We start from the raw sequence: 21,269 nt of genomic DNA on the forward strand, positions 1-21,269 counted from the left end.
CCCCACCCCATTGTGTGCCGTGCCGGCCTTCATAGGTCTTCGCTAACAGCGCTTGCCCTAAGTTTGTTAAGACTATAGGGGGATCTTTGTTTTTGTTTATATATGTATACCATATAGAAATAAAGTGCCAGCAACATTTTGTCATTTTTTTATTAGTTTGTTTCGTAATAATACATTTTTGATTCGTGAAGGGTCAGTTTGTTACTCAATAGCTATGACAGTATTCGTGTAACTAATCATTCGCCTGTTTACAAAACTGGTGTTCAGAAAATGCGACGAACCCAGCTCGAGGCATTGTACCCAGGGTCCAAATAGTACTGGCTTGCGGTCAGAGAGCGAGAGACACGCAGTTCCAGGAATTGGCATGGCCATTACGAAACCCAAATTAGAGACAGAAACTGAAATCCAGCTCCACGAATTGAACTCAGGATTTCAACAGCACCGGCTCCGTGTCTCCGAGACGGCCATTATGAACGCCTTGAGAAAGACAAAGAGTGAGACACATTTCCAGGGATTGGCATGGCCATTGTGAACCCACCTGACAGAGGCGGAAATCCAGTTCCAGGAATTGAACCCAGGTCTCAACAGCACTGGCTCACAATCTCTGAAATGGGCATTATGAACTCCTTGAAAGAGACAGTTTCAGCAATTGGCATGGTCATTGTGAGCGCCGTCTGAGAGACAGAGACTGAAATCCAGCACTCAGAATTGAACCCAGCCGCTCGACGGCACCGGCTCCATGAGTGTCTCCGACACGGCGATTATGAATCGTAGCGAGGCACCCAGCCCACCTCTGCATCGCGATCGTTGCTCACGCGACTCGCTCCGAGTGACTGAGCCTCTCTGTCCCCAACAATTTTCATTTGCATTTCAATGAGGCCCAATTATGCAAATTATCGCGTAGATTTCACGAGCCTCAATTAAGCACGCTCATTTACGCAAGTGGTGGAGATTTGCTTTAGAGTTCCGTGGGGGGGGGGGGGGGGGGGGTACCCTCTTGTCGTCAGAAGATTTTATTGGTCCCTCGCAGGGGAGTATAATGGTCAGCTGTCGCAGCGAGTGAAGAGTGCCCCTCCGTGACGGGGCCCAGTAATGTATTAGAGCCCGGCCCCGTGAGTGTTCATCTCTATGCAGAGCCTGCTGCTGCCGCTGCAAGGGAGGGAGAGCGCGCAGCGTCTGTGCGAGTATTATGTACAAGCAAAGGTCAGCAATACCGAGGGAACATACATTATTCGAGCAGAGGAGATTCCCCCTCCCCCCAATGCGGTGCTGTGGCCGTATGCTTGCTGGGAGCGGTGACGCAGCAGTGAGCGCGCCGCGCTACGACTTCGGTTCCACGCTCGCCGCCAACAACAACGATGACGGATATCTGAACCGGTCGTGGCCATCGCCTAGGTCGACTCGGCCTCAAATGAGTACCTGGTGCCGTGTGTAAACATTAGCACTGCGGAGACAAAGGCGGCCGGGCGGGGTGTTGGCCACCCACCCCCTGGTGTGCCGTGCCGGCCTTCATAGGTGCTCGCTAACAGCATTTGCCCCAGCAGTCTGTTAAGGGCTACATGGGGGACCTTTGTCGTTGTGTGCAAGTGTGGGTTGTCTGTCCTGTGTATGTCTACGGAGAGTGGTGGGGCAGTGGTTAGCGCATTGAGCGTAGACACTGGCCACCTGAGTTCAATTCCTGGGCACGGCTAACATGAGATGGTGGAGTCATATCAGAGCTGGTATCTGTGCCTCTCCTATGTTGGCTCAGCCTTAAATGAATACCTGGTGCAGTGTGTAAAACATTGGGGAGACAAAGGTGGTCAGACGTCGTTCTGACCACACCACAATGTTTGTGAATTATATTGTTTTTCTGATCCTGATGATTACTGACAATAATATTGTTGCGATGATTGTGGTGGCTGTGATGGTGATTATAATCAACGCTGGCGAAGGAGGCTCATTATTTTATTCGTACAATGTGGCCTCGTCATCGAAAGTGGTTCTTCAGGAGTTTCTCAATTCTGTCTGGAATCTCCCTGTGATCCACAGCATCTCTCACAGTTACGAATGTTGACACAATGTCGGTGTATAATTAAACCCACATTGACAGCCTGCAACCCTCAGCCTCAACACACGCGAAGAGAGTTGCTGTTTTAACACACAAACCCAACACATTCGTCAATAACACCGTGGCCTTAAAATTATATTTAAAAAAAACTGATGAGGTTTCGGGCAATGACCCTTCACAGCAAGCATTCTACATTTGTATGCTCGAGATAAATTAATTGTGGTTTGTGTGCCATTGCCAACGTAGCAGAAGCATCACCAAATAACATGTTTACGCATGTTTTTAGGATTATTGTCAACTCTAAAGCGGGTTTAAATTACAGCTTTCAAGGATGATTTTCTATGAATGTATTTTTTTCTCCAGTAATGTGCGTTCTCTATAAATGGGATGCACAATGAAATTGGGCAGACATTTAAAAAAGAAAAATGAAACCATTCTATTTTTGACATTATAACGTGGCGTGTGCTGTGTGCATGTGTCAAGCGCGGTAATAATTTGGATATGCAACCCCGCCTCGTGTGGGTAGCTACAGTTATGGGGAGCGGTCGCGCCGTCGTTAGCGCTGCACTCCGAACACGGCGACCCGAGTTCAATTCCCGCTCACGACCAACCCAAGTGACGATTATCTTAACCGGCCCTGGTGCGGTGTGTAAACATCGTCACTGGGGAGACAAAGGCGGTCTGGCGTGGTGTTGGCCACCCACCCCCTCGTGTGCCGTGCCGGTCTTCATAGGTGCTCGCTAACAGCACTTGGCCCATATGTCATCTGAGGCTCAGTTGACCTAGGGGAGGTCCAGGACCGGTTCAGATAATTATCGTCACTGGTGTTGGATGTGAGCGAGAGTCGAAACTCGGGGTCACTGAGTGGGTTTGGTGCGCAGTGCGCTAACCGCTACACTGCCGCTCCCCACCACACACACAAAGCACACACACCCCACACACAGCACACACACACAGCACACACCCCACACACACAGCACACACCCCACACACACAGCACACACCCCACACACAGCACACACAGCACACACCCCACACAGACAGCACACACACAGCACACACACACCCCACACAGCACACACACCCCACACACACCCCACACATACACACAGCACACACACCACACACACACCACACACACCCCACACACACAGCACACACGCCCCCCACACACACACCACACACACACACCCCACACACACACACCCCACACACACACAGCACACACACCACACACACCCCACACACACAGCAAACACATACCCCCCACACACACACCACACACCCCACACACATACACAGCACACACACCACACACACAGCACACACACCCCACACAGCACACACACAGCACACACACAGCCCACACAAACATCCTACACACACACAGCACACACACACCCCACACACATACACAGCACACACACCACACACACACCACACACACCACACACACACCACACACAGCACACAAACACCACACATACACCCTACACAGCACACACACAGCACACACACACCCCACACACACAGCACACACCACACACACAGCACACCACACACACACACCACACACCACACACACAGCACACACACACAGCACACACACCCTACACACCCACACCCCACACACACCGTGGCGTGTGTACGCGCCTGCCGCCTTGGCTTAGGGAGCTCGCGCCGTGTCTGTGCACTGAGTCGCCACTCCGTGTCAGGCGAAGCCAAATTCAGCGAAAACCCCAAATTTCGTCCATCACCCTGGATCTCTCGTGCGTGCGCCGGTGACCGGCCGGGCTCACACCATGAAATGCACCCTCGTTATAAAACTCGTTATAAAACTCGTTATAAAACTCGTTATAAAACTCGTTATGAAACTCGTTATAAAACACGCCAGGCCACGATTCGGACGCAAGTCTCGGCGACGTTTTTCTTCTAGTTCAGTAACGGCGCTGCCGAGCACGGAGGCCAAGGGGCCTGACGGTGGCTCCGGGTCGCCAGGCGTCGCGGCGCAGCGCTCGCCACTTTGGACCGACCGTCCTGTAACATCTCAGACTTGGTCTTCTTCGTTCGCGTTGACGCGCGCGCGGAAAAACCCCCGACAATGAACGCCCACGGTCGCCGTTGACAAGGTCGCGCGCGCGTCCGTCCGCCTTCGCTCTGCAGAGCTCACCGTCGTTGCCGGCACTGGACAGGGTCGGCTGCTCACGTCTTGCCGTGTTGTTTTTGAAGGGGAAAAAAATCCAAATTCCACGCGACCAAAGCGTGTGTTTGGAACGATCTCCACAAACCCGGCGACACAAATGGAAGAGTAGGCCTAAGGCCGCATGCTTGCGTTAAACCGTCGAACGTCGTCGCGTATCCACTGGGCGAGCGGCCGCCGGATCTGCCGGTGGGGTGGGGGTGGGTTCAGGAGGGAGCGCGCCGTAGCGGAGGAGACGCGGGCGGTGGTGACGTCCGGCACCTTTGACGATAGGCCCCGTGGCACGTCAGAGAGGCTTCCCGTGGCACGCCAGAGAGGCTTCCCGTGGCACGTCAGAGAGGCTTCCCGTGGCACGCCAGAGAGGCTTCCCGTGGCACGTCAGAGGGGATTCCCGTGGCACGTCAGAGGGGATTCCCGTGGCACGCCAGAGAGGCTTCCCGTGGCACGTCAGAGAGGCTTCCCGTGGCACGTCAGAGGGGATTCCCGTGGCACGTCAGAGAGGCTTCCCGTGGCACGCCAGAGAGGCTTCCCGTGGCACGCCAGAACGGCTTCCCGTGGCACGTCAGAGGGGATTCCCGTGGCACGCCAGAGAGGCTTCCCGTGGCACGCCAGAAGGGCTTCCCGTGGCACGTCAGAGAGGCTTCCCGTGGCACGCCAGAGAGGCTTCCCGTGGCACGCCAGAGGCGCTTCCCGTGGCACGTCAGAGGGGATTCCCGTGGCACGTCAGAGGGGATTCCCGTGGCACGTCAGAGGGGATTCCCGTGGCACGTCAGAGGGGATTCCCGTGGCACGTCAGAGGGGATTCCCGTGGCACGTCAGAGGGGATTCCCGTGCTTCGTGTCAGGATGGCTGCGGCGGAAAATGTTTCACGGCTCATTCGGAGGAAGAAATAAAACATCCTTCGGGCGGCCTTTTGATCCTTTAAACAGTTGTGCGAGACCGTCGCTTGGCAGGACATTACTGTTTATGTTTTACTCCCTGAGCTGGACTTTGGCCAAAGCAAGTGGCAAACCGAATGTATTGTGACCGATTCACTGCCACGAAAACTATGAGGGGAGTGCGAGACGATGGGAATCGGGCAGCCAGGCGCCTCCTTGCCACTCCTCTAGCGCTCCTACTGTGGTTCCTGTTCCCATCAACTTCGCACGCTGATTCTTCCACCAGACTGTTTCATCTCTCATGCACGCTCTTCAACCATCATCTGCAGATCGCAACACCTCACTCACCTGCTCACCCACTCATCTATTCACCCACTACCAACTCATCTACTCACCCACCCACTCACCAACTCACCCACTCACCCACTCATCTACTCATCTACTCACCCACCCACTCATCTACTCACCCACTCATCTACTCACCCACCCACTCATCTACTCACCCACTGATCTACTCACTCACTCACCCACTCATGTACTCACCCACTCACTCACCCACTCACCGACTCACCCACGCACCAACTCACCATCCTGCAGTTCGCAACACTTCTTCTAAATCATTCCTTACCGTGCTCCTCTCGAGAATGTTCTTCCATTGTCCCCTTTCGTTTGCGTTCTTTTCACCTTGCTCAATTAAATAAACGCGCCCACTTATCGATTACAACTTCAAAAAAGTCTCCTGCTCAAATGAGCATCGAGTCGCACTCATCGCGCGTTAACAGCGCCGAACCGGCGGTGGAAATTCCACATTCCTATGGCGGCGGAAGCGAAACGGATGCCGGGCTGAGTCAATTCCTCCAACCGGGATGTGAACTCGAAACCTTTCCATCGCGAGGCCCTCGCTCTGCCGCTGAGCAACCCGGCCGATGGTACTTCGACTTCTACAGAGCGCCGCTTGTTGCTGGCCGCCGGGATTCTTCTTGTGGGCCTTGTGTGTGTTGACGACCCCGTGATTTGAAGTATGAAGTCACCCGCCCTCGAGCGAATTCACATTTGCAGCATTGTGCATGCGCACGTGCAATTCTACCGTTGAGAATCGCGTTTGATTTTCTATTTACATCTCGTGTTGTTGTTTAAAGCATTTCGCCGAGCCTTTACGACCGTGAGTTTTCCGTCGATGATTTATCGAGCACACCCTACCTCCGCACGCTTGTCTTATTATAGAAATGTATTTTTTAAAAATGACTTGCCATTGAGAAGGACGCCTTCGGTTGAACTTGATGGTTCAAATCTTCCGTTCCTATCCGAGTGCTATGGGGATGTCAGGGCTCTCAAAGCACTTAGCACGATGGCGTAATCAGCAAATGTAAATGCAGGGATGGGTGGCAGGCACCGGCGTTCTCTGCCAGCAAAGCTGAAGGGCACAGCCGTGGAGTCGATCGTCGCGTGAAGGGGCAGAGAGACCCCTGTGCCGGGTGGGGTTTCACACAGCTCCAACTCGCCGTCGCTGACCTTGGATGCGTACCACCGATGAGCTACAGACGTGCGATGCTCAGCAGTAACGTTGTTGTTGTTGGTGGTGGTTGTGGTGCGTGGGTGGGTGGGTGTAGCGGTTAGCGCGCCAAGCTGCGAACCCACCAGGCCAAGTTCGATTCCCGCTCACGGCCAACACCGGTGACGATTGTCTGAACCGGTCCTGGGCCTCGTCTAGGTCGACTCAGCCTCAAATATATACCTGGTGCCGTGTGTAAAACATCACCACTGGGGAGACAAAGGTGGTCGGGCGTGGTGTTGGCCACGCACCCCCTCATGTGCCGTACCGGCCCTCATAGGTGCTCGCTAACAGCACTTGCTCTAACATTCTGTTGAGGCTATGTGGAGGATCTTGTGCGTGCGAATTACCACAGGGTGGAGCGGTGGCGCAGCGGTTAGCACACTGCGCGACGAGCCCGAAGACCCGAGTTCGTTTGCCGCCCAATAACGGTAGCGGATATCTGAACCTGTTCTGGGCCTCTCCTAGGTCAACTTAGCCTAAATCGTGTACCTGGTGCGGGGTCCAGAAAGAGCGCAGGGGAGACAAAGGCGGGCGGGCGGGCGTGGTGCTGGCCACATCACCCCTCGTGTACCGCACCAATCTTCAGAGAGTGGTTGGATTCGTACGGTGCGAAAGAAGTTGAGCGTACGTACATACCTCATATTAACTTTTCCACATGGTACTGGTAAATGATTCACATCAAAATCGCCATGCCAACAAAAGGAGACGTTTTCCCATGATAACAGGCAGTAGCTGTTTACGACTGTAATGGATTGAGTTTCTCAATTTCAGAAATATTTTAGTCATGTTATACACAGTTTACTGGGTAGTGCATGAGTGTTCATTTGCTGTACTACCCAGTAAACATGCCAACGTTGAGTAAACGTTGGCACGCGGTTGGTACCGCTTGGCCAACGTCGGGCCCACGTTTTATTCACCGAGTAAAAATTTTCTAAAACAAAAAATCGATGGGCTACGACGGACATGTCAGGCGACATTAAAAAAAAACCCACTGGAGAATGGATGACCGCGCGGCTTGTGCGACAAAAACCGTCGCCTCGCCGGACCGCGGCGACCTGAGCCGGTGAATATTGGGTACATTCCGGAGAGCACTTCGTTTCAAATGGTGGCAGCGGAAAGGTTTTTTTTTCTCTTTAAAGAAAATCTACTCACTCTCCTCCACCGTCTAGAGCGATGGGTGATGTGTTGGGCAATCTTGTAAGTGCAGCTTTGACGAGAGGCGTTTTGTGGATTCTGAATGCTATAAACAGAAGGCTTCCCAGCAGTGGAAGCACGCGTTTAGAGTATCTGGCTGCTGTAAATATTAGCGTGATAAGCCACTTCGTTGAGTTATCATTTGTGTGGCCAGGTCACTTCTGAAAAAGAAGCTAGTAGCTCAGTGGGCCTTACCTGGAAAATAAAAAACTTTATTATTATTTGTATTTTTTGTTTGATCTGCTTTCTTTTTCAATACTTTGAACTCGTATCGTGTTTTTTTACTGTTTGTATTTGTAACGTTCTGAACCGCTCCGTCTGCACATCTGTGACAAAGAGCTTTAAAGCTCATCGGGTTCCTCCAGAATAAATACGTAATTAATCCCCCCCAATATACCTGTCTCTATCCACCAAAGTACAGTAGATGGGCAGGTTGTATATGGTGGGGTAACGTGTGGGCACTCCCACCTCTTGCAAATAATACAATACTAGCGGTAAATCAACAGTGAATATTCTATAGGTCGACTCATCCTTGCCATATATGAATGTGAAATTTCCAACGGCTGGCTTATCAGGAGTTGAGTACCACACCATGCTCATTTGACCTGGGAGACGTTGTGAGTTTGCATAGACTACACAGTAATAATACAACTTTATATCTAAATCAGCTCAAGCCTCCCGTAAACCACGTGACCTCTCTGTGGCCGCCCCCACTCTGAACCCCTCCCCTCTCCCTGCCCGCTGTAAAACCCCACTCCGCTACTCCGTGCAGCTCCGTTTTTCTCGCTCCTTCCTTCTCTCTTCCTCTCTTTCCTCTCCTCTCATCGTCATCATCATCATCGCCCTCTCATTCCCGGCATCTTGGCCCCGTCATTACTTCTTCCCTTCCTGCACTGGCTGCTCCTCCTTTCTCCGTGCTGCTCTTCTTGAGCCGGGTCCTCCTCCTCCTCCTCTTTATCCGTCTTGGGGACTTCCGTCCCAGCGTCCCCTTCCCCCTTTTCCCGCTCATCCGCTCCCAGGTCTGCTGCTATTGTTTGCGCACCCCCCCCCCACACCTTCCCGTGGGTGTGTGCCACCGCTAAGACTTCATGGCAGCCGGCTGTAAGTAAGCCACGCTAATTGTGAGCACGCTGACAATTTACCACAGCCACGACAACTCTCGCTTACAGCTTAGAGCCCTTTGGCAATTTCAAGCTGGATAGCGACATCACGTAGTATCTCCATCACGGGGCGTCGTTGACCATACTTCACCATGTTAGGCATTGTTTGACCATACTTCACCATGCTAGGCATTGTTTGACCATACTTCACCATGCTAGGCATTGTTTGACCATACTTCACCATGCTAGGCATTGTTTGACCATACTTCACCATGCTAGGCATTGTTTGACCATACTTCACCATGCTAGGCATTGTTTGACCATACTTCACCATGCTAGGCATTGTTTGACCATACTTCACCATGCTAGGCATTGTTTGACCATAATTCACCATGCTAGGCATTGTTGACCATACTTCACCATGCTAGGCATTGTTTGACCATAATTCACCATGCTAGGCATTGTTGACCATACTTCACCATGCTAGGCATTGTTTGACCATACTTCACCATGCTAGGCATTGTTTGACCATACTTCACCATGCTAGGCATTGTTTGACCATACTTCACCATGCTAGGCGTTGTTTGACCATACTTCACCATGCTAGGCATTGTTTGACCATACTTCACCATGCTAGGCATTGTTTGACCATACTTCACCATGCTAGGCAGCGCAGCTTGGTACTAGGCACGTGCAATGATCAGTTGGGGGCACGGCGGTTGCGAGATGTTGACAACCTCGCCTGGTATACAGGGGTCGTGGGTTCGATCTCGACCCTGATGCCTGTATATTTGGAGTTTGCGTCCTTCACCCCATGCTCACCACGATTTTTCTCCGGGTTCTCCGTTTTTTCCCTCTGCAGATTTAGAAACATGCGGTTAAGAGTATTTGGCTGCTATACATTACCGCGTGTTAAGTTACTTCGTTGAGCTATTATTTGTGCCCAGGTCGCTTCTGAAAAAAATCCATATAGCCCAGTGGGCCTTACCTGGTCAAATATAAATTATTAAAATAGTTTCGTTAGTTCAGATTATCACTTGCTACAAGATCACATCGCAGCGCGCTAACCCACGCGCCACCACTCCATGCCAAGTTCCATATGCATGGATTATTATTGCTGAGCACATAAGTTGTGAAACTGTGCTTCTCACTCTTCAGTTATGCCTACAAAGACAAAGATTCCCATTGTGGCCATACAGAGGGAAGGGGCAAGTGCCGTTCAGGAACGCCTAATAACGCCAGCACAGCACAGGATGGGGCGGTGTGACCAGCACCACGCCAGGTCACTTTCGCTTTGCCAGTGCTGATGATTTACGCACCACGCTAGGTACTCATTCAAGGCCGAGTCGACCTAGGGGAAGCCGAGGACAGCTTCTGCCACTGATGTTATCCATGGCTACAAATCTAGCCGATGTTTCTGGCACCGTAGCGCTGTGTGTGTGAAGCACTGTGTCACCACTTCCCAATTACACAGATTTACACACGCACACTCAGCAGTGACATAGGTATAGGCGCAGCCCTGCATCGCCTCGCTCACGCCACTGCCGGCGGAAGGGCCTCCGCTCAAGAGAGCTCTTGAGATCGTCTCGAGAGGCTATTTCCGTCTACACTTCCATAGCTGCCAGACGTCTTTGAAGCAGCGTGTGAACACCCACACTTCACCCCACCAGGCGCGACCTGCCGCTCCTGGCTGACTGTGAAGGTGCCCGCTTATACCGCCGAGTGGACAAGAGGCGGTGGCTGGGATTTAAGAAATCCGCGCCGTCGTTGCTACTGCCGCGCCTGGTGATCGGACGGGCGTGCTTCCTGGATCGCGAGTCGCAGCGCGCTCAGGAACCATCGTCGGCAGAGTCACCCCGCCGACACGCAGTGGGCGCATCAAGGGCGCAGTTCACGCGAATGATACACACGTGGGGGGTGGGGGGGGTGGGCGCAAACGTGGCATTAAATAAATTGCCGCCATTTTAACGGTATTTGATCTTATTTAAATTCCTCCAAAGGGCTTTGTTGACCTTCATTCTGCATTCGTCGTGGATTTTTTTTTCTTCTTCAAGGTTTGGGCCAATTACGGCCGGGTTCACGCTGCGCAGGGGTACACGCGGTCGCCGTTAATCCGGCGCGGTGCAGCGGGCCTCGGCTTGTGGAGGATCCTGACGACGGCCAGCGGGCAGCCAAAGACGCTCCGCCCCCCCCCCCCTCCTTCGCCCCCGGGGCGAGATGCCAACAGTTTTGAGTGGATCGCAGCGCTCGCCGTGAACGCCATCGGACTCGGAGAGCCACCGCGGTGGCTTTTGACTCCCATGCGCCCAACTGGCTTGACCCGCCCCCGCGTGTGAGGACGTTGAACTTCTTTCGCGCCGCTCGTAGCCCAGCCGTGCTAATGGGACGGAGGTGCGTGGGTAAGGACAACATAACTCAATAAAAAAAAAACGAGAGTTCGAGGAAAATCAGTTTGTCAATCTAGATGATAGTGAAAGTCCACAGCTCCGGTAGCTTCTTAATAGCGGAAGGAAGAGCGTTCCAGACGGCCGCAGAAGCGCAAGCGTGTTTGTGTGCGTTTCTCTGAGGAGCGGTGGTGCAGTGGTTGGTTATCGCTCTGCTGTATGTACTACGATCCCGGTGTATGCACATGTATATATCACATGCATACATACACACTCCGCTAATAATGCATAGTGCATGCAAGTGTGTGCATTCATAATGACATTACGGTATTATCCATGGGGGGGGGGGGGGGACTAAAATAATTTAGAGCTTTAGAGGTCAGCAGTGATTGTATGGCGCTGTTACATTGCACACTCCATATAAACGTGACATATTAAAACACATATTGACTTATGAGCCAATCTCAAAATTGGAGCCCTTCTTTGCAAGGGGCTGGAGAGGCATTCCTGTGCCGCACTCTACCCAGGGATAGGAGGAAGAGGAGGAGGAGGTCACGACTTTAAACCCTGCCTGCTCTGCTCTTTAGCTAAGGGCAAGACATTTTGAGTCACTGAGCTATCGCGCTGCTCTCACTCGCATGCAGCCTCGTGCCGGGCGTCGGCGTGCGTGTGCGTGCGTGTGCGCGCGTGTCTGAGCGTTCGTCGTGAGCGGTGGCGCAGCGGTTAGCGCGCTGCGCTATGAACCCAGAGGCGGGGGGATGGAGGGCACGAGTTCGATTCCCGCTCACGACCCATTACAGTGGGGATTATCTGAACCGGTCCTGGGCCTCCCCTAGGTCGACTCAGCCTCACGCGAGTGCCTGGTGTGTGTGAACATCGCCACTGGGGAGACAAAGACGGTCGCGCGTGGAGCTCGCCACCCACCCCCTCGTGTGCCGTGCCGGCCTTCATAGGTGTTCGCTAACAGCACTTGCCCCGACAATCTGTAAAGGCTACACGGGGGATCTTTGCCTTTGTCTTGTTCGTGCACGTGTGTATGCGCGCGCATTCGAGAGAATGTGTGTGTGCGTGTGTGTGTTCATGCATGCATTGTGGGGAGCAGTGGCGTAGCGGTTAGCGCACTGCGCTGTGAATCCGGCGATCCGAGTTCGATTCGCGCTCACGGCCAACCCCGGTGATCTGAACCGGTCCTGGGCCTCCCCTAGGTCGACTCAATCTCAAACGAGCACCTGGTGCGGTGTCTTTGGTGCGTACCTGGTGCGGTGTGTAAACATCGCCACTGGGGAGACAAAGGCGGTCGGGCGTGGTGCTGGCCACCCACACCGTAGTGTGCCGTCCCGGCCTTCATAGGTGCTCGCTCACAGCACTTGCCCCAACAGTCTGTTAAGGCTATACGGATGATCTTTATTTTTGTTTTTGTTCATGCATGCGTTTGTTTATGCATTTGTGTGTACGCTTATTATGTGCCTGTGATCACAAATGTGTGCTGTGCGTGCATTTGAATGCGTTTGTTCATGTATGTGCGCGTGTGTGTGTGCAATTGTGTGTACAGCATATGTCCGTCTATCTCCACGTGCGCGTGTGTGTGCGTACACGTGTGTGTGCGTACACGTGTGTGCGTCCGTGTGGAGCACGATGGTGTCCCTTGGGTGGGGTAGAGTGTGGGTACTCCCACCTTTGATTTCGTTCGCCAGCGTGGATGAGCAGGCCGCATCAACCCACTGAGAGGGGCTGTTAGTGGAGGAGGTGACGGAAGGGGGGGGGAGCTTTCCACCAGCAGTGGCAAGCAGTAGTACCGCATGAAGTTCGTGCGGGGCCTGTAGCATTTGTTCTAAAGGGGCCCTAAATTAAAAAAAAAATATCAAAACACAAATGTTTAACTTGCACAGTAAAGTAATTGTATTTTTTCATTTGCAATACAGCCAGATAATACGACAAATCGCTAACCTGAAACACCCAGGCGTTCATAAAAGTTGAAGGCGGTATAGTACTATTAGTAATAGAGCAAGTACACAATCACTGAACCGGAATTGGTAGCTTGAAAGCATTTAGCGCGGGGCCCGTAGCATATGTAGCTACTTGTGCTACTCCAGTAATCCGGCACTGGTGGCAAGGGCGCTGTATGAATTCTAAATTGAATAGAATGTAGCAGTGGCAGGAGCAGGCAATTACAGGGCTGCTACCCGTTACCCACTGCCGCTTGAATGGCTAATCAGAAGGCTCAAGCCCCTTTCTGAAGCCGCATCACATGGCAGCATAGCACGTGTTGAAATTGTTTTCTTCTCAGAAACACAGCACACAGTTTTTTTGTTGCTGCTGCTGCTGCAGAATTTGGTGAATGCGCACACTCGCCCGGTCGCTACATTTTATTCAAATTTGTGTTGCAATCGATTTTGCCGCTGAAGCCAGACGTCATTTCCAGACGGAGCTCTTTCACTCAAACCTCATTCTCCCTCTCTCCCTTAAAAGCCTCTCCGCCCGCAGAAAGGTTATCGCGGTGAAGCACGCGTGTGTATGTGCACTACATGTGCGTGTGTTTGTGTGCGTGTGTATGTGCACGTGTGTGTGCGTATGTGTACGGGCGTGGTGCTGGCCACCCACCCCCTAGTGTACCGTGCCGGCCTTCATAGGTGCACGCTAACAGCACTTGCCCCTACGGTCTGTTCAAGGCTATACGGGGGATCTTTGTCGTTGTGTGTGTCAATTCGCATGACTGCCCTTCGCTCAATGCGAGCGAACGACACACATTGTATACAAATTTATGGGGCCGGTGCATTAAAAAAAAACGCTTAACAAACAGAAAGCCACGAGGCATGACAAAAAATCGACAATGAGACCTCAATAACGAGTGACACGCTATGCATTTTTTAACGACGGAGGCTGAAGTGTGTGTGTGTGTTTTAAGACTTATCCGATGTCCACATCACCCTTGTTGTATTTTTATTTCTGTAATGCTGATTAATTTGCGGGGTGCTGATGTGGGCCCAGTGGCACAGTGGTTAGAGCGTTCGCTGCCTGCTCGCATGAGGTTCGCAGTTAGAACCCCTGGCAGGCAGCCCCGGTTAATACCGCGCGTGTCTTGACCGCTTATTAATTGTGGGGTGGTGGTGTTGGTGGCGCTATCGCTAGGCCAGCAGTGGTGTGTGCCACACGATTGCAGGCCTGCACCCTTACCGTCGTACTGTTACTGGACATCTGTGAGAAAGAAAAAAAAGAGATTTATAGCTCATCGGATTCCTCCTCCAGTATAAATACATATTCTGATATGAATAAAAATACCACGGGTCGTCTGTTTCACGGTGGACGTTGAAGATCCCGTGACGTCATGTGCAAGAGTAGGCCATTGCGTGACGGCATCACGCTCAAATTTGCCCAATTCTAAAAGAATACTGCAAAGTGACTGAATTTAGAGTATGCACACGTTGCAATCATCGGCTTCCATCCCTACTGCCAGACCAATGTCCACTTGCAGGCCAAGTGCTGCGCAGGGACAGCTGCCACTGGGGGGTTGCCTCTTTGACATGTTGTTGAGATGCGATGGAAAGCACTCTGAGATGTCCGGGGCGCAAAAGAGGGCAGCTATATATAAAAAAAAAAACCCAAAAAACACCTTTACTATGTCATATTTTAAAGCAGTAAGTGTGGAGAGGCATGGGTGGCGGGATTGGTGAATCACGCAAAGATTACTGCGTGCTGCTACTTTGGATATGGAATAAGTGATGGTCAATAAATTGGTCGTGTTGTGGCATCACAGTGGAGCAAGCGGGTGCGTGAGCCTGTCCTGGTTGGGGCATGTTTACGTGCGTGCGCTTTCCCCACCGACTACAGTTTTATCCCACATGCAGAGCACTCGTTAAAGGAATCTGCCTCACATCCCAATTTGAGACCCTCATGAAAAAGTGCCTTTGAGACACGGTGAAACATTCCTGGATTCAGTGAGAGAGATTTTAAAATTCATTCCCATTCATAAACTTTGTATTTTGCATTTCCGACGATTAAAATGTCACATGATCAAATCACCCAGAATGCACCAATCTCATCAAATCTCATAAACTAATGCAGAGTGGAACCACAATATTTTCTGATACTCTGTAGGCAACGATGCCTAAGCACAGATAGCAAAACAAACCAACACATTCGTCAGCAACACTGTGCCCTTCAAAGGAAAAAATTATATAAGAGCAAACGTTTCAGGCAATAGCCCTTCTTCATAGCACCACCTCTCTGGCCTCTCCACGTGGTGTCAGGGCCATTGATCTAAACGTCACTGGCTGTGGCCGCGCCACGGTTGTGGAATTCCCTGCGGCTGGAAATTCGGTCATCTGATAATGTGGAGACTTTTAAGTCTCGTCTTAAAATACATTTTCTCAAGTCACTTTATTCCATTTAGATACTTCTTCTCTCTGGACCTTTCCTCATCCTTGTTCTTACAAGTCACCTTGAGCCATTAGTGGAAGACGCCTTACAAACACATCTAAATAATAATTATTATTATATACGCTCACCTTTTCAGCTAGAGTTGAGCCAGCTAAGTGCTCCGATGGGCGACCACCACTAATGCCACGGCTGCTACGGGGCAGCTGCTGCTGCACGTGGTCAGCAGAGTGCCATGCAGAAACCCCGCTCTTGTACTAAGCTCCTGGCCATCATTCTGGCAGCTACACGATGGGACCTTTTTGCCAGTATCAAAGTACGAAAACATAAGAATAGGTTTTACCCTTTCTGGCAATAAAGCAGGATATGTTAAGATGTCCAAACACCAAATACAAACATTTTGCAAGGAACCAAGTCTGCATTCACCACACACAGTGCTTGTGGTGAACACGCAAACAAACACACTCTCATAATATTTGCATTGTCTTTGAAACTGAATGACCTACCCAAGAGACAGCCTTCTTTAGGGCTTAGTCTCACCAGCGTCAGACCAGAGAACGACGCCAAACGGCGAACAGTACAAAGACTCCATCAGTCGAGCAGAGACAGCTAAGAAGGCTGTCTCTGGAAGGCTATCTCTGGTGTAGGCCACTCGGTTTCAAAGACAATGGAAATATTATCAGAGCAGGTTTGATTGCGTGTTCACCACAAGCACTGTGTGATTAATGCAGGCTTGGTTCCTTGCCAAAGGTTTATATTTGGTGTTTGAACATCTTAACACCTCCTGCTTTATTGCCAGAAAGAGTAAAACACTATTATTGTTTTTTCATCCTTTTTGGCAGAAACATGTCATAGATTTAAACATAGATGAGCTTCGTAGTAATGCGTTTTGTTTTTTTGTAAAAGGGTTGTCTGCGACTCAGTGGGCTGCTATGAGTGCAGCTATTCATTTCCCTATTTACAAAAGTAGTCATGATAAAACAATGTTGTGGATGTAATCCTCATCAGAACCCCCTGGCGTGAACAAGGCCAACGATCTCCGACTCTCGTCGTTCACTCCGTCTCTACGGCCGGCTTCTGTGCACCTGACATGAAGAAGGGCCATTGCCTGAAACGTCTCCTATTACATATATTTTTTTTTCCTTTTAAAACCACACCGCAACACATACACGCGGTGTTGTTCTTCACGAATCTGTCGCTTTGTTGCTGTGTGTTTCGTGCTTAGTGTCACTCGTCCCATTCAAAACGTCGCGACTCGGCTCGACCGCGCTTAGACTGCCGCAGCAAAATGACGTCGGGGTCTCGAAGTCGACGGACGGTTGCGATGAGGAAGCGCGCGCCTCCAGTCGCCACCCAAGCGTGGCAGCAGCAGCAGACTCAGGGCCAGGTCTCTTAGCAAGTCTCCATAGCGACGGCCACGAGGCATTCAACAATCACGGTGCCGGGCAAGGTGACTCAAGCGCGCCTGAGCCAATTCACGGCGCGCTCCGAGCTACTCACCTCTCCGTAAGAAGACCCTGACTATTATTATTATTATGAATGGCATGTGTTGTTGTTGTTGTTCATATATTATTTTACAGACTTAAGTTTTCGAAGATTGTTTTTCTAAGAATGTACAGCACTGTATTGTGTGCGGTAGTGTACGTGCGTGTGTTATTAATAGGGAGTGTTGCCATGTGCACCTAGCCTGGCACAAGCGCTGTGGTGACGTCATCGCCACTCGGTGGCGAAGGACGGCTGTTGCTGTTGTTGTTTGTGTGTCCGTCTGTCTCTGTGCACTCGCTCCTTGTAGGGAGCGGTGGCGCAGTGGTTAGCGCACTGGCGGGTTCGTGATGCACACCGCACTACGAGTCTGGCGACCAGAGTTTCGAGCCGGTGCTGAGCCTCCCCTAGGTCGACGCAGCCTTAAATGAGTACCTGGTGCGGTGTGGTAAACAGCAACACTGGGGAGACAAGAGCAGCCACGCGTGGTGTTGGCCACACCACCCCCTCTTGTGCCGTGCGGGCTTTCATAGCCGCTAACTCGCCAACAGCACTTGCACCATCAGCCTGTCCAGGCTACGCATGGGGATCCTTGTCTTTGTGTTTTGCTCTAAGCGAATGTTTTTGTTTGTGTGTCCAGGAGGGAGATAAGCCATGGAACTCGGCTTGAGGTCATCCACTCAGCACAGGTGAGGTGTCATGCTTGTGGTGGACAACTGTTATATCTAGTGCCTTTGGGGTCAAAATTTGGAGTCAGTACAGCAAGTGGGACTCATTACCCATCTGTGCGGACTTGCAGGCAATTTAGCCACTTTCTATGTAGGCGTGGTGGAGTTGATCTTGGCACTCCGGATTTCTGGCACTTGCAAGGCACTCGTGAAAGAGAAAACTTGATGATGATGATGCTGCATTGGCTGTTGGTGCACAAACTCACTGAACAACAAAGCTCAACACATTCCTCCAACACACTGTGTGTGGCCTTAAAAGGGAAAGAAAAAAACTATTGGTGACGTTTCGGGCAATGGCTTCTTTTCACTATGAAGAAGGGCCCTTTGCCTGGATGGCCGGCATACCCTGAGGAGCAAAGTGCAGTTCAACGGTGGATTTTCTGCACGGCACTCGGCTGACCACACGTGGCACGCGGTGTTGATCGCCCATCCGAGCGGTTACCCGGCCCAACTCTGCCCGAAAAGATGAATTTATCACAAATGACATTCCAGGCAGTGGCCGTTCGTGATAGCCATGAACAGAGAGGTCAGAGAGGTTGTGCCTTGAAGAAGAGCCACTGCTCAAAACGTCGCCGATTATTTTTATTATATAGAGTTCATTTTACGGCCACGTTGTTGATGACGGACGCGTTAGTTTTTTTTTGTTATATTTGTTTTGTTATTTCCGTCACCCAGGTCACTATTGCGAATGAAACTCAACCCTGGTCTCGTGATTTCTCTTCTGCATGGCTTAAACAAAATACACATGAAGTCACTCACTCACTCAGTCACTCTTCATCTCGCTCGGTCACGCACTCACTCACCCACCCACCATCTGACTCTTTCACTCGCACTCATTCACTCACTCACTCATTCACTCTTGCCAACGTAGACGTATATGGGTCTGCAACATTCCTTAAGGACCCGACCGTACTCGTTTTCTGCAATATCGACGTTTCTTTTAGTACATCTTAGTTTTGTTGCTGCTGCGTTCCCACAGCACCACGGGTCCCCGTGCCACGAAGTCAGGACGCTGCCCAAACGGGATAATCCGTGTGACAGACAAATGAACGTTAACTCTTAAGCTTCAGTTAATTAGTTAAACTCTCAATTTAAGACCGAAGCAGGAGGATTTCTCCACAACTCTAGCTGTCCGCCTGATGATGCTGGTTGCAATTACTGGCGAAACGTCGTACTCCAATTGTAAATGTTGTGGGTTTTACTCCCAATCACACCACTGTGCTGTGCTAGTAAAGAATTGGCATGCTCTGTTTACGTGACAAACCGTACTAATTGGCTGTGTCGGATGGTGGCGGGGTTTGACGACACATTTACAGCCACGCGATCTAACAATAAAAAACCTCTATTATGGATTAAACTCTTAATTTCTCACCTGGCTAAACAAAATAAACCGATCCTCAGCGCTCTCCAGAAGAGACAAAGCCCTAAATGTCCACCGATGGGCCAGACGCCTTTTTGTCATCGCAGCCTCCTACCGAACGCAGCGTGCCCCTCGCGGCGCGCCACGCCGTCTCTCGTCGGGCACGATCGGAAGCCCTCTGAATTGAAAAGTGAGCAATGGGTTCAATTTGTGCGAAAACACCCGCCATTCTGCCAGAATGTGGCAGAATGATGGCCAAAATAGCTGCGTGAATCATCACGCCCTCGCACTCTCAACGATAAATAAGTGAATTTGTTTTGTTATATATTATTATTTAAAAGTTTAAAGGCATTTCTTGCATGCATCGCTCGAAGGCACTTGTGTCTTCCTTGTGACCTCTGAGCACTTCCAGGAGCTGCGTTTACCTCGGGATATATCTTGCCTCGAAATTTACGTAACACCGCTCGGCGCTGCAGCAGACGCCACATCGCGACTAGTTCATAGCCCATCACGTGTTTTATTTGCAGGAACGCGTCCAGCCGACCCACCAAGTCCATCCTGTTTCCGGAGGAAGTCAGCTTCATCAGACATTTCCCACGTACGTAAGATCAGCGCAGGTGGTGCGGCGAACCGCCCTCAATAGGAAGGCTGCGAGTTTCGACTCAGCCCATCATCCAAACAACTCGGGCGGTGAAGTCAGCAGTGGCCATCTCATGGGTCGACTCAGCACCACCCACACCCACCATTCCCCCAGAGCAATGTGGAATTTCCACCGCTGGCTCAGGGCTGCAAAAGCGAGAACATGCACAGGCTAGAATGCTCACGTGGCCTGCACAGGCTAGATTGATCACGTGGACTGCACAGGCTAGATTGATCACGTGGCCTGCACAGGCTAGATTGATCACGTGGCCTGCACAGGCTAGATTGATCACGTGGACTGCACAAGACTAGATTGATCACGTGGCCTGCACAGGCTAGAATGATTACGTGGACTGCACAGGCTAGATTGATCACGTGGCCTGCACAGGCTAGATTGATCACGTGGCCTGCACAGGCTAGATTGATCACGTGGCCTGCACAGGCTAGATTGATCACGTGGACTGCACAGGCTAGATTGATCACGTGGCCTGCACAGGCTAGATTGATCACGTGGACTGCACAGGCTATATTGATCACGTGGACTGCACAAGACTAGATTGATCACGTGGCCTGCACAGGCTAGATTGATCATGTGGATTGCACAGGCTAGATTGATCACGTGGCCTGCACAGGCTAGATTGCTCACGTGGACTGCACTGGCTAGATTGCTCACGTGGACTGCACAGGCTAGATTGATCACGTGGCCTGCACAGGCTAGATTGATCACGTGGACTGCACAGGCTATATTGATCACGTGGACTGCACAGGCTAGATTTATCACGTGGACTGCACAGGCTAGATTGATCACGTGGACGGCACAGGCTAGATTGATCACGTGGACTGCACAGGCTAGATTGATCACGTGGACTGCACGGGCTAGATTGATCACATGGACTGCACGGGCTAGATTGATCACGTGGACTGCACAGGCTAGATTGATCACGTGGACTGCACAGGCTAGATTGATCACGTGGACTGCACAGGCTAGATTGATCACGTGGACTGCACAGGCTAGATTGATCACGTGGACTGCACAGGCTAGATTGATCACGTGGACTGCACAGGCTAGATTGATCACGTGGACTGGAAAATCCCTTTGGCTTTTTTTAACGGGGGGAATGTCCACGCCGCCAACCCCACCACCACCACCTCCTGGCGTGTCTTTAAGGGTGCTTGCTCGCAGCACGCGCTGCTCCGGTCTATATTTGGCTAAAATTCTGCAGTGATTTCATGTGTTGCGTGTGTGTATGTGTGTATGTGCAGTTGTGGGGAGCGGTGGCGGAGTGGTTAGCACACCGCGCTACGAACCTGGCGACCCGAGTTCG

General features: G+C 51.4%; 1 protein-coding gene across 2 annotated transcripts in view; it reads left to right on the forward strand.

The window, feature by feature from the left end:
• Window positions 1-21,269, forward strand: part of SPATS1 (spermatogenesis associated serine rich 1) — a 39,880-nt gene that overhangs the window by 9,887 nt on the left and 8,724 nt on the right. The window contains exons 1-3 of one of the 2 annotated variants that reach the window (XM_032973606.2): window positions 16,300-17,241; window positions 17,858-17,906; window positions 19,833-19,903. In XM_032973606.2, the coding sequence (XP_032829497.2) occupies window positions 17,872-17,906; window positions 19,833-19,903 (106 nt within the window). In that variant the 5' untranslated portion in view covers window positions 16,300-17,241; window positions 17,858-17,871. Of the gene's footprint in view, window positions 1-16,299; window positions 17,242-17,857; window positions 17,907-19,832; window positions 19,904-21,269 lie in introns of those variants that run through there. The other variant, XM_076075004.1, reaches the window with a different exon arrangement.

This window comes from Petromyzon marinus, chromosome 51, assembly GCF_048934315.1.
Source record: "Petromyzon marinus isolate PM22_M1 ecotype Great Lakes invasive population chromosome 51, UKy_Petmar_22M1.pri1.0, whole genome shotgun sequence".
NCBI classification, from domain to species: domain Eukaryota; kingdom Metazoa; phylum Chordata; class Hyperoartia; order Petromyzontiformes; family Petromyzontidae; genus Petromyzon; species Petromyzon marinus.